General features: G+C 31.3%; 1 protein-coding gene across 14 annotated transcripts; it reads right to left on the minus strand.

Annotated features, from left to right (window-relative positions):
• Positions 1-2161: 2161 nt before the first annotated feature.
• LOC114390494 (probable protein phosphatase 2C 42) lies at positions 2162-6373 on the minus strand. 14 transcript variants are annotated; one of them, XR_003661940.1, is made up of 8 exons: positions 5931-6373; positions 5632-5774; positions 5502-5511; positions 5190-5263; positions 3976-4066; positions 2898-2975; positions 2585-2686; positions 2162-2415 (listed from the first exon to the last, which is right to left on the minus strand). XR_003661940.1 is itself a non-coding variant. In XM_028351234.1 (2 exons), exons 1-2 carry the CDS (start codon positions 6232-6234, stop codon positions 5737-5739), a joined length of 342 nt encoding a protein of 113 aa, XP_028207035.1. In that variant the 5' UTR covers positions 6235-6373; the 3' UTR covers positions 5306-5736. The 14 variants fall into 14 exon arrangements, 1 of the variants encoding a protein (XP_028207035.1); XR_003661938.1 differs by having other exon boundaries at positions 5502-5560; XR_003661939.1 differs by having other exon boundaries at positions 5502-5563.
• Between the last annotated feature and the right edge of the window lie 8534 nt (positions 6374-14907).

Raw genomic sequence — 14907 nt, forward strand, 5'->3', positions numbered from 1 at the left:
AATAGCTTCAAGTGTGTCTTGAATAGAATTATGGTGAGAAAAAATCAATTGATTTTTCAAAGTAAAAGTGAGACAATAAATACTTGCTTCTATTTTTTCATGATTTCATTATGATTTTTTAGGGTACAATTAATTATGTGTGTTATTTAAACTCATTATTCTTCTTTATTCTAAGTATGCTTTATCCATTATGAGTTTTTGCACATATCATTTCATCTGTCCATTGTACTTAGACTGTGATTAGTTAAACATTGGTTATTCACATATATTTTTTATTACTTTTGAAGAGACATTCATTGGGTAACTGTGAAAAAAACACATAATTAATTGTGAGCAAAAGAACTATCCAGTGAAAAAAACTGTAAGCCTTTGTTTAGTTGTGAGGAAAAAAAATATGAAAAGAAATAGGAGATAAAAGAAAAATAAATAAATAAATAAAAGGTAAATATAGTACAAATATAATAAAAATTAAGGTTGTTTGGTTGAACTAAGATAAAGTGGAGGAAAAGGAAAAATATTCAAATTAATGTTGTTTTGTATGTAAGAAAAGAAAAAAATGGTACATAAATGAAAATACTATTTTACCCTTAAGTATATATATGTTTTTTAGTTTTTATTATTTAATTGTATACAAAATTTTAGCCATCTACGTGTCACAAAATGACATAAAATCGATTATGTCCTATGGCATAAATGATTATATGCCTTTGGAACAGAAGTATTTTTTTAACTTTAACAGACGAAAAAATTGTTTAATAGAGACATATAATATTATATGCCACTAATAACTCCTTTGACGAATATTATATGTCACTAACAACTGTGCATACTCTCTTAAAGATCGATACGAAGTTCATTGAAGAAAAGAGGAAGAAGGAGAGTAGCAACACAACACAAGCACAACATGAGGATACTTTGATCAAGTCTTGGGTGGTGGAAAGAGAAGCTAGTACAAGGAAGGAGACAAATGAGTTCCCCCGACGCCAAGGCACGTGGCGACAAAGGGTTCCGTCTCCATGCTTTTACGTTTTGCCAAACGCGCCCTCTGCTCGAATTCCCCAAACTGCCCCCCTGTGAAAATTGAAAAAGAAGGTTTTCTGTTCTTATATATAATTGAATAAAAGAATGATCAAGTTATGTGTGATTGTCTTTTCTCTTTCCTCGTGCGCGTACTTAGGGAACTCTTATTCAGAAAAGGAACAAATTAACTAAATTAATGCTAGTCCTTTATCTAATGCAACTCCTTCCAATAATAGCTTCATAGATTTGGGCCCTTGTGTCATTGGAACAGTGAAATTCTACTTCTATAATAATTTATGGCATCATCACTTCTTCAAAAATTACCAATTTCTCTGTATTCAACCATACAAAGATCTGTAGAGTTAGTTAGAGATGTTAATAATCTATACTAATATGCCCAGCATATGCGAAAGGGTTTGATTTAGAGTTTAATATAATTCTTTTTAATCAAATTTATTTTAAATTATCAAACATAATTAAATTTTACGTTTAAATATAATTAAAATATTTTTTAATTCAATCTTAATTATATATTTTATATTGAAACGTGTGATACAGTAAAAAAATAATTTTAGTAATTTAAGAAAGAGACTCTAAATAATTGGATAAAGTGAAGGGAACATGTTGACCACCAATTGAATAAAAAAACTTGGAAATAGAATAAAAACAATCATTCAAATGCGAAATATCTACTTGCTCGAAGAAATCATAAATCATATACTAAACACTACAAGAAAAATGACTTATACCTACAGACAAAAACTGTCACTATAAATAAAAAATTTGTAGGTAAATGTATGATAGGCTTTATCCTACAGACGTTTCTTCTTTCAACTTCGAGGGGGCGTATAATGACGGCTAATTGTCTGTCACTATAGGTTTTACCTACTATGTATAGTGTGTAGGTAAAAGTCATTAACTTCTACTTACATCTCCTAACTGTAGGTAAAAGTCTTTAATATATACATATCATCTTCAACTGTAGGTAAAAATCATATAATAATAATAATAAATCATATAATAATAATAAATCCTATAATAATTATAATTTCTTACCTTTCATTTTAGCCTTGCTGTGCACAAAGAATAAATTTTGACTAATGAACCAAAAAATAAAAAATAAAATCTGGGAAGATGGGAGTGAATGCTGTCACAAATTTGGCACAAAGCCTCTGCTTATATATTCAAATATGACTCTTATATAATTGATTACATTGAGGATCTAACAGTAACAAATTTGTATAAGAGTACAAATAGCAATGCTATTAATTTATGTTAAAATGAATAAATATTTCAAAAATCCCTTTGAAGCACTGGCTGGTTGTCTAAACTCGTTTCTTATTTTGAGACATCTTTCTTAATTCTTTCGATGAAATCCATCATGGTCTTCAAGCTCTTACCATGTGAAAAGGAAAAGAGAAAACTATTCATATCAATAACTCAAACACAAAACCATTCTTTTTCATAGCAAATGAATAAAATATGAAATAAGAACCTATCTGAGCACCTGCATATGAATACAAATAGATAACAAAGATAAATATATAGTAAATTAGTAGCGCACCTAATCTTGGTATTGTGTGTCCTTTGGGGTGGTGAATCACCACGGGTTCAACACAGGATTCTAGTAGTTCAGCCCCATACTTGTTCAAAAAATTTGTCTCTCCTGCAGCAAACATTGAAATATTTTAGTTTCCTATTGTCTGGCCAAACACTATAATTATTGATAATGAGAACTCATTTTAGCAAAAGTTCTTACAAGAGTCATATAGTAGTTTCCTACTACTAATCAATAATCAACCACCAATTTTTCCGGGTTTTTGAGTTAAAACTATTAATGTTTTTTTCAACCAGAAAAAAATACAGCTTATGCTTACTGCGTTATCGCCCATCCAGTAAATTGATGCTGAATGAGAAGTGGATGCTTTACATCTCTTAGCAACCCCATCTCGCAGCTGTACCAATTAATAGAATTATCAATTATATTATGAGCTTTTACATAAATGCATCAACTATTGTAGAAATCATTAAAGAAAAACAAGTGAATCCCATCTTAAATTTAACAAACCCCCCTCACCCATGATGTCAATGTTCCAAAAGTAAAAGATGTTCTATCACGGTCTAAAAGGGTGTAACCGGGGGGCAGCTGAAATAGTTGACTACTTGACTCCTTTAACGGGTAAAAGGATATTATTGGAATATTAAGAAAGAAATCATGGGCAACCATCAAAACAACCAACATTTAATTCCCAATTAGGATTTAAGTTTCATCACAGACCAGCTCTATCAATTTGAGCGGCACTAAAAGCCTCCATTGAACCAAAAAAGATCTAGTTATGGCCTCCTGATTCAACAGCAAAACACCTCATGGTCATATTTTAAAACTAGCAAAGGAATAATTGCCACAATATTAGACAACAGGCCAATTTTCTGGTGACAAAATTCATCATTTGAAACTGCTACAACGTCAGTGCGTCAGCAAACTCATAGTCATTTGGAGCAGGGTGCAAATTGAGTAGAGGAAACATAGTATTTAGTGGTAACTTGTATAAAGTGAACATAGATTTTAGCCGAGGAAAAGCCTCAAATTTACTGAAACAAACATAAATAGTAAGTTAGGTAAGAGCCAGAAAGAATCACAAATTTGCATTATATTGACCCAGGTCAATTTTCTTCCAACTAGTTAAAGGGTAATTTCATAATTACCCATAGGTAGGGAGTTAAGTTTCTAAACACAGATTAGTAATTGTTCCTAAAGATGTTTTAATCAAAACACTTTACCAAAAATTTAACGGAACATTCAAGCAATCAATGATAATTCAATGTCATAATCTATCATATAAGAAATAAGGAATTACTACAACATAGTAAAAGTAAATAATTCAGATCTTAAAAATCTATAAAGATAAAACAATGGGAAAAACACATTATAACAAACCAAGTTTTGCATTGTACCTCTAGAGAGACTGAAGGAACAACTAATTGAAGTTCTATACTTTAGGATATACTGGTAACCTCCTCAACTTGCTTGCTTTGTTACTTGATACTGCAGTGACATTTGCAGACAAATATCATAAAAAAATTCTTGTACTTGTGAAAACTTCAATCTTCAGACGATGAATACATATGATAAAAACATAACTTTTGCTAACTTTCCACTTGCGTTAAAGAATTTTATACAATTTTAGAGAATGAACACTAAGGGCATGGAAAGCTCAAAATAAGTTGTATATTTCCTATTCATGTGCTAGAAGGATGAAAAATAAAATAAGCATTGTTAAAAAAGGTTAAATAATAGGCTTAAAGTTCAATAACAAGAACCCAGGAAAAAAAGAAGTGAAGTTAGAAATTTAAGGAACATCAATAATTGTTCGTTGACAGTTAGGCCTCGCCTCAATAGTCAATACAATTTGCAAAAGAAAAAGTCATTAATACAAGACAGCGCCTGTTCAAACCAAGAAAAGCACAAATATGTTTTCAAACACAGCTGGAGAAAATTCTCTAACAGTAGGTATGATATGAAAAAAGAAAGACTCATTTTTCACATTTATTGAGGCTTAGTGTTCACAATTTAAAGGCCAAATAAAAAATACAATAGCTCATAAACAAAGCTAATGCAATATATATCATGGCCAAACGTTAACCACGGGAACCCATGAAATTCTTGGCAATTCACCTCACTTAGATACAATAATCTGAAACATTCACCAATGACAGCAAATAAATTCTTGTATAATAAAAATTCATTACTCCTTTGATCCAATAAAAATATAGAATGTAATTTCCTTTAAGAGTTGGTCATTGTGCTCAGAGAAGAGGTTGCAGCCACTTAAAATCCAAAGCAATCACAATAAAATAATTCATGGTAAATCATGTCATTCACAAAATTAAATTCAAAAGAATGTTCAAATGCAACTGCTGACTTATATAATAGACCAATAATTTGAGCAAGTAGCAATCTTGTGATGAACAAATATACAACAAAAGTATTTTAAACCCTCCATCACCTCTAACCTCCCCCCCCCCCCAAAAAAAAAAAAACAACAACTAACAAACATTAAAAATCTGCCGTGCTAAGTAGGATAACTTCATATTCTAGACATTATTTCTCTCACAGATAATACATATCCCCATTCCTTAATATCCAAGATATCAAAGGAATGCATTACCTTTCAATGCATAATGTCACTCAATTTCTTTGGTATGATGCACAGAAGGTCCTCTTCCACTTCACACCAACCGCCTCTTGCAAACACAATGTGAATATTAAAAAAGAAAGAAGAGATAGCTGCTAGAAAATCCATAGTGCTTTAATACTCAACCAGATAAATTTGTTTATACAATATGCCAATGGATATGTTACAAAGTTTCAGCTGACACTGACAATTCCTAATTTTAGAAGCCAATAATGCCACACCTTGATAAGCAAGTCATGTCCCAGATGCATTTCTATATAATGATCAAGCATCAAGAATGTTAACCTGAAATAATCTGGTTCCCAGGAGGTAAAAGAATACATCTATGTCAAACCAACAAGTTCCTGCTAAAAAACAGCACGAGTGATCGTCTAACAAACAATGCTTCCAACTTCCATTCAGTGCATACCCTCACCTCATACACTGAACCATTCAGCGGAGTGTTGTAAGCACCATTCTTAGCCAAAAATCCCATCAGTCCCCGTTTCACCCTGCTGCAACTCCTTCCGACGCTGCTCCTCTAAAGGATCCGGACTCTTGTATATTCTCTGCACACGCCTATTTATATGATGAAATTATGAAAACTTGTCAAAAATAAAAGTTGATAAATGTTATATAGTATAGACTCAGCAACTAAAAACAGTTCTGACTCAAGATCGAGAATTGGAATTGCGCTATATATAAGGAAAGAGATTGAATCGCGAAGTAACTAACCTTCGAGATTGCGGAACAAGTTATCACAGACATAGCGGGAACAATCGGGGCCGCTGTGGTCGTCGTAGACGCCGATGAAGGTGCTGAAGCCGCCGGACTCGATCTGGCTCTGGTCCTCGAGGACCTGGTTGGCCTGGACGACGGCCATGGAGAAATCGCCGGCAGCGAACTTTTCGATGTCGCGGAACCAGAGGAGGCCGTCCTTGCATTCTCTTCCTGTGGCGGCGGCGGCATTACCGGCGTCATCACCGTGCCCGAACAGCTTCCAACCGCGTGCGCTAAGGCTCACGAATGCATGGAACATCCCACATCTCTCAGAAACCCTAACCCTAGGCTCCCCAACAGGAAAGAATGGGATAAAGAAGGAGTGCGCAATTTAAGAAGGGGGCTCTTGTTGGGAGAGGATGGTGTGGGGAAGCCCCTGTTGCCTGCTTTTCTTTTTATTATCATCACCTCGTTTTTTCCACTTAATAATAAGCCCTTATTACTCACTCGAAAATGCTCTCACACCTGCAGCTTCTGCACCTAAATTTTTTTTATTTAAATAAATAAAATATTATAACTAAGTTACAAATTTTATATTTTTCTATAAAATAAAAAATTAAATAAATAATCTTAATAATTATTTATACATATTAAAATTAAAATCAAAACATATTTACATCAATAAAAAATATAATTTTTATTATATTCATAAGTAAAAGTGTAGGTATAAGTTTTTAGAGATTTTATCTATATTAAATATAGGTAAGTATAAGTTTTTTTATTTTTACCTACACCAAACTTGAATAAGTATAAATTATTTTGCTTTTACCTACAATAAACACATGTAAGTATAAGTTTATTTGAGTTCTACCTACACTAAATTAGTCTATAATTAAAAATGTCTGTAGCTACAAGAAAAATTTCTTGTAGTGTAATTCAACATATAAAACAAAAAAGGACACTTGTGAATTATCACTCGTGACAAGACTAGTACTTTTGCACCATAATTCAACAATATTAATTAGTAATTAATTCAGGTGGTATATTCTAATTTTTCTTTGGAAAAGTTTTGGGCTTAAGTCTTACTATATGAAAAAATCAAATCTCGTGAAGAAAATTATTCTTATATACCATACTATAAATGTCCCAATTTAAATATAATTATAATTATTAAGGAGTTTAGCTCAAGCATTATGTTAATTATTATAAAATTTTTTATTTTTCTTTTCCATAAAATATGCATGTAATCCTATTTAAAAAAATTATTCAACAGCATGTCCATTCTCGTAAGAATATGTTTAGGAGTGAGAATTCCGGAAAAAGGAATAAAAATATTTTTTTGATAAAATAACTAAAATGATATATTAGTATAAATTTAATGTCATAATATTTTTCTTCTTTATAAATATTACATAAATCTCTTGATTAAAATAAAAAACAATATACTCTTTTTCTTCTCTTCTAAGTGTTGGTAAGATGAATGTAAGAATGGATGAAGAAAATATTAAAAAATTAAAAATGACTAAAATAAGATAATAAATTAAGAACTAAAATTAAACATCGAATTTTACAAAGAATAAAATCAAACTAATGAAATTTATGAAGACTATAACCAAATTTTGAATTTTATAGGAATCAAAAGTAAGTTTTAAATTTTATAGGAACTAAAAAATATTGCAAAAAATTTCTAGGGATGAAAAGAAAAACATTTGTTATGTGACAATTACAGTCATGCAATGTCACCCAAAATGTTAATGTATAAGATTTCTAAGTATCACTATGAGTTAGTGACCGTGATTTAATGTGACACATTTTTTAAGCAGAGAACTAAAAGTTGAGGATCTTAAAAGATAAAACTAAAAGTGAACATTTACATATTCATAGGAATCAAAAGAGTGATTAACTTAAACAAAAATTATTTTAAGTTGACAAAAACAAGAAAGAAAAGTCAAAATCAATTTGTCAAATTAATTTGGTCTTTAAGTTGAAAGTCACATTTGATTTAAATTCTATAAATGTAAAAGTTTATTTTTATGGTGGGTAAAATCGAATTTATGTGTATATTTTTAAAATTAATAAATTGTAATTTAATGTAAAAAAAAGAAAAATTGTAATTTTTATATTGGTTACATATCTATATATAAATGGACTGAATCTTTTTATATATATATTCTAAACGTAACGACAACTAAAGGTTTTACTTGCTCTGTAATAGTGACAGAGGTAATGTCATTGCAATAGTGACACCACTATTAGCATCCCATATTTAAATCCTTTGTAGAACAAAGTCCTTTGGAACAAATACACCTTACTTGTAATGGAGAATACAAATTTACTTTCTTGGAATTTATTTCACATAAAATATGACGACGGTAACTACTTATTGTTAGAGGTACACTAGGACGATTTTGTGTTCTTTTAAGTTGTGACATCCATGTCAAGATGCTATTATCGTCAAATTGCTGGGAAAGATTTGTGTTACAATACATTGAAAGAAAAGTTGTGAAGAATTTGGAAATTTAATATAATGGAGGGTTTAACATTATGGTGGTTGATAATGACTTTTACACGGTCAAGGTGGATTTACTCGAAGATAAGAAAAAATTACTTTAGGTGGAGTGTGAGAGATATTTAATCATTGCTTGGTAGTAACGTAAAGGGATCTAAATTTTTCATTTTCCCATGCAAAATTGCAAAAAAACCATAATATGGATAAGGTTTACTAGTTTCAATTTGATTTAGCATTACAAGAGTTTTTTTTCCTATTATTATTGACAATGGTCGTTATAATGGGTAGACTCGTTAAAATTTATATCAATACTATAAGGGTTGAGAAAGAATGTTTTACATGTATATGTGTTGAAATTCACCTTACTTAACCTGTAGCGAGTAAAGTTTGGCTTAACAATCATTGATATAAAGTTCAATATTATTTATGTTGAATGTGGATGCTATGGCCACTTCTCTAGAAATTATAATTGTCAGCTTATGCCTATAAATGTGGAGTAAAAACAGATACTAGCTATTTTCCAAGTGGAAACATGACACTTAATACTACAATAAATTTAATAAAATAAAATTCAAGCCAAAATAAATTGTCTCCAACGTGTTTCAAACCAAAAAATGATGGAGTTAGGTATGCATGAGGACTCGCTAAATTTCAAGAGGATAAAACATAAACACATTTAATGCAAATGATATGGGTGAAAAAAGGGATAAGAATGTAATGATCTATAATAACTTTAAAGTTATTTACATGTTAAATCCAAGAAATGATACAATAGGCTACAAAGCCAATCAAGGACGTGTAGTGCCATTAAATTCAAGTGAATACACACATTGATCCACTACCACATGATGGGCACGAGATAAAAACATAGATCGCTTTTTAAAATATACGTCATAATGCTTCTAACAATCCACAAAAATCATGCGGGGTTCACTCCGATGCATCTCTTCAAGTAAGAAGCCAATCATTGAATGTCTTGCAAGGGTTAGTAATGAAGCAAATCACAAAAAAGCTTAAAATTGGTTGCTCCTTGCACAACCAAGATTGAATAAAGGTTTGCATCACCTTTCTTGAGATATGTGATAAGATGATCTTATATCGTTGTATATTTTCTTCATATGAATAAAAAAAAATTATCCCTTAAAATTTTAGAAGAAGACTTTGATGGCAATTGTTTTGTCTGTTTGAGTGTCTAGAAATGAACTTCTTGTTTCTTACTAATATTGTGCTAACAATGACTTGCTTTTTGCTAAAGCAAAAGGTTCACATGATTTTTTGTTACATTTACTTGAAAAATTAGTCTTACAAAATCTAGAGACTTTCTGTCAACAGGTTACTTCAGGTGGACAACGAGAGATGCTTAATCATTACTTGACAATAACATAATGAGATGTAAATTTTTCATCTTCCCATGCAGAAGTGCAAAAATTTGGTTTTGCATGACAAGAGTTTTTTTTTTTCTGTTAATATTGACAATGGTTGTTATAGTGGGTAGACTGGTTAAAGTTGATATCAATACTATAAGGGTTGAGAAAGAGCATTTTGTACGTATATGTGTTGAAATTGACCTTACTTAACCAATAGCTTGGCTTAACAACCATTGGTATAAAGTTCAATATTATTTATGTTGAATGTGGATGCTATGTTCACCTCTCTAGAAATTATAATTGTCAGATTTTGCCTATAAAGGTTGGTAGTGGAGTAAAAACAGATACGAGCTATGTTCCTAGTGGAGACACAACACTTAATTAATACTACATTAAATTCAACAAAATCAAATTCAGTCCAAAATAAATCATTATCTCCAATGTCTGTTAAACCAAAAAAATGATTGAGTCAAATATGCATGGGGATTGGCTAAATTTCAAGAGGATAAAACATAATACATTTAATGCAAATGATATAGGTGAAAAAAAGGATAAGAATGTAATGATTATAACAAATTTAAAGTTATTTACGTGTTGAATCCAAGAAATGATATGATAGGCCACAGAGCCAATCAAGGAGGTGTAATGACATTAAATTCAAGTGAATCCACACAATGATCTCTACCACATGATGGTGCAAGATAAAAACATAGACTGCTTTTGAAAATATACGTCATAATGCTTCTAACAATAAACCAAAATCATGTGGGATCCACTTTGATGCATCTCTTCAAGTAAGAAGTCAAGCATTGAATCTCGTGCAATGGTTACTAATTAAGCAAATCACAAAAAATCTTTAAAATTGTTGCTCTTGCCAATGACCTTGCACAACCAAGATTGAATAAAGGCTTGCATCACCTTTCTTGAGATATGTGCTATGCTGATATTCTATCGTCGTATATTTGCTTCATATGAATAAAAAAAAATTATCCCTTAAATTTTAAAAGAAGATCGTGATTGGAATTGTTTTGTCTATTTGAGTGTCTATAAATGGACTTCCTGTTCCTCCCTAATACTTTGCTAACAATGAATTGCTTTCCGATAAAGCAAAAGGTTCACATGACTCTTTGTTACATTTACTTGAAAATTTAATCTTATAAAATCTAGAGACTTTCTGTCATAAGAAGTTCCTAGAGTTAAGGTGAAAAAATGTTTCTCCATTTTTTTCATCCGCAACACATGCTCCCTAGAGAGATATTTAGACTTCCTTATATTAAAAGGTAGGCCTAAGAGGTTTTATTTTGATTTCTTAGTTGTGAATATGAAAAAAGTTTGACTTCCTAGTAAAAAAAGATTCCTAAATAAGGCTGGCAAGCTTGCATTAGTGTTGTCAGATTTATCTTCCATTCCAACATGTTATATGCAATTATTTTGGCTTTTTACAGAATACTTGCTCTATCACTGGGGATTTTATCTAAAAAATAAGTATGCAAAGAGGCATTCATTTTGTTGGGTGGCATCAAATAACTTTTCCCCAAAAGCTATGGTTGCCTCAATGTTTTTACTTGGGGAAATGAATATTGCAAGGCAAGCTCATTTGGAATTGCAACACAGTTTATCAAAACTCTAGGTCCAAATCCTTCTCAGGGAATATGGTGATGTCTTTTTTTGAGTTATACCAGCAAAGGATCAACAATTTGGAATGATATTAGCAAAATTACATCAATTTTGAAATTGGAATATGTCATGCAAATTGGTGAAGGATCACTTGTTTTAATTCTTTATTATTGCCATCATTGTTATTGTCTGTTTGTCCTATTATTATTGTTGTTCAGTACCGGTCTATAAAAGGAATATTCGAATGGAATTTTATCTATTTTGTTGGAGCCAACCTACAAGAACTCTCACGCTTAAGTCGATATCTATGTAAAAATAGTGTAAAAGTTGGAAGAAATTCATGAAGCCTTAATATTATATTATTCTCTTCTAGCCTAAGGTGATGATCCATATGTGATGAGGCGAGGGTTATGCTTATGAGGGTGAATCATGACTGCATAGGGGTTCGTGAATGTGACTGTCGAAAAGGTTTTCAGTGCTAAGCCTCGTGGATTAGTTATTGAGTTGAGTGAAATGTCACGTATCGCATTTTTTAAAAATATATTCTCTTTTGTTGTTTTAAATTAATTAAAAATACAAAATTAATTGAATTAAAATAACTTTTGTATTGAATAAATTTTTTATAATAAAATTTACTCCTAACTTATTTTTATAATAAAAATATCTAAACATAATTCACATGAATTTAAAATCAATTTTGTTAACATTTATTCAAACTCCTATTAAATTTAATTGGATCAAACCAAATAAAAAAAATAGTAACCCAATTTCATATATCTGGACTGTAGTTATTGGGCATAAAAGAGCTTTAATATTATTTTTATTGATTTTGATTTTGATTCTTTTTAATTTTATTATTAGAGAAGAATTCAAAAGTTAGGGACAAATATAATATTAACTATGAATGTTTCAAATCTTGTAGAATATAATTAACAAGTAATAAATTATTAGTTACCTTAAATACAATTACTTTTTCAAAAATTAATAAATAAATACTAAATTAATCGAATAAGCTTCATGTTATATATCCTAATAATGACAAAAAAATATTGATACTCACGAGATATTTTGAAATGCTGAAGGGACCATGGACAACTTTTTTGGATTAATTATTTAGGCCCTTATAGCTGTAAAAACTTTACCTTTTAGTTTTTATACTTAAAACATCCTATTTTAGTGGCTACATATATTATTTTTAATTATTTTTAGTCCTTACACATAATTTTAAATCGTTTTAGCACAATAAAGACTAAAAGAGATTAAAAATAATATATGTAGAGACCAAAATGAGATATTTTCAAGTGTAAGACCCAAGAGGTAAATTTTTTTTAACCATAAAAACCAGATAAATAATTAAACATTTGTCCTTGTCTGACATTTTAAACAAGTATTGAGCCAGAATACGTAATAACGGGCTCAATTTTATTAGATTTTAAGGGGGCCTAATAAGTCCAACAAAACGATCCACATATTTATAAACAAAATCCACAAAATGGGTCGAAACTGATGGGCGTTGTACACGGAGGGGGTTTCTATTTTCAACCCCTCTTTACTTTTCACATCTCCAATTTATTTTTAAAAAAATTATATAATACCCAAATTATACTTCCCTCACCCCCTTGCTTCTTCCAACATATTCACACCCACACATTTTCACCACACTGCCAGTGCCTCCTTGTAAGTTCTTTTGTTTTTCTCCATGTGAGTTCCTTCTTCTCCGGCATTGTTTTCTTGCTTCTTCTTTTTTTTTTTCATTGTTTTCTTCTCCGGGACACATTGTGTAACATAATGAAGTGCAGGAAATAGAACGGCTCAGCAATTAGCACCTAAACATAATGAAGTTTAGGAAATAGAAACGGTTTAGCATTTAACTATAAAAATCATACCTGCTGAATAAAAGTTTCACACTTTCACTTGCATAAAAAATCCAGTTGCTCGTTCAAACTGCTGGTTGAAACTCCTATCTTGGGATAACGGAGAAAATTTGTGAATGGATTGGTTACTTATTCATGCTGATGTATGACATGGTTCTTCAAAAGATAGCACCCGAACTTTGGGCATGTACTACATAGTCTGAAAATAGTGGAGCCAACCAATTTACATATAAACATCTTTGCATTGTCACCAAGTTATCTGGCACTTTAATTTCAGCAGCTTCATGGGAAATAATCATATCCACGAGGCCTTCTTATATGTATCTGTAAGTTTTCTCTGCTATCCAGCTTTCGCATTTATTCCCGTTCAAATTCATAAAACACTTCTGGCAATACATAACATGGCATTACTTATCAGTCTTCTGGCAAACTTTGGGGGTTCAAACAAGGCCGTACTACACAGGATAATGGCCCCAAAACACCCAATTACTAGTTCCCTTAAATTCTGAGAGCGGAGAAAAGATAGTAGTGACTCTCAGTAATTCAATATGCTATTGGTTGAACATGCTGCGTGCCATGAACCATGATAGTGGATGAACCAGGGAGAGCTAGTCAATGCCGTATGCAATGATACAACTGTCTATGGTATAAAGGCATGTGATGATCCAAATACAATCATTAGCTGCAGAAAAGATAACATGACTGCCAAATCCTTGAGTTCCATGCTTTAGTCTCTGCCAGTTCCAGTGGCTGAATTTACTAGTATCTGATCTCACACTTGGATAAGTTGACAAGGTTCAACATTAATCTGAAAAAAACTTACGCAACAGAAAATAGTGCTAAAGTAAGGAACTCCACCATCCATAAGACCATAACGAGTGACAAGTAAAGAAGCTGATTTCCTGTGTGGGGCAGTATATAAACAGATCAACATCATGAAATCCAAGGTTAAACTCAGCCACAATTTGTCTGAATTTAAGGGAATCAAAATGTGAGAATAAATAAAGATCTCTGAGCTTGTGTGCATTTCCAATATTATATTTAATCAACAGAAAGAAAGTTTTAATAAGAAGCTCACCAAAAAAAAAAAAAAAAAACTATGTGCATTCAAGTAAGATTGTGCCGGGTCAACTTCTTAAAAGAGATGCCTTGTATAACCTGGCAATATTTGTGGGAATTCATTTTCCAGACCCAATTTTCGTATGTCAGCATGTATTTTCTGAACAGGTGGCAATAAGAAGACTTACATCACGTTGGAGGAAATTCTCGCATATTCCATTGACACACTGATTTTTTATATTCTTATTCATAAATAACATAAAGAATTGACATATGGCTGCTGAGAATGATGTCATTGTATTATTAAAAAGAAAAAAGAACCTTGAGGTTGCGACCACTGCATTATTCTATTAACCACTAATCAAATTGCTAATCTCCTTCAGATACGGCCAAAAAGTGTATGTGGAGAGAATATCATTTGAGGGTTACCAGGATGCCTTGTTTTCCCTTTCAGAGGGCATAATAGTATGACAAATTGACAATCCAACCAGCCTAGGAGTTTTACTTTTTTCTTGCCCAACTTTTTGAAAAATTGAATGAAAAACATTTCCAACCTTCACATTTAT

This window comes from Glycine soja, chromosome 2, assembly GCF_004193775.1.
Source record: "Glycine soja cultivar W05 chromosome 2, ASM419377v2, whole genome shotgun sequence".
Taxonomy (NCBI): domain Eukaryota; kingdom Viridiplantae; phylum Streptophyta; class Magnoliopsida; order Fabales; family Fabaceae; genus Glycine; species Glycine soja.

Bases quoted from the DNA above. Each gene is read 5' to 3' on its own strand.
- LOC114390494 (XM_028351234.1), bottom strand. From the start codon at position 6,234: ATGTTCCATGCATTCGTGAGCCTTAGCGCACGCGGTTGGAAGCTGTTC. The intron at 5,775-5,930 runs GTTAGTTACTTC...TCATATAAATAG, and splicing joins CTTGTTCCGCAATCTCGAAG to GCGTGTGCAGAGAATATACA.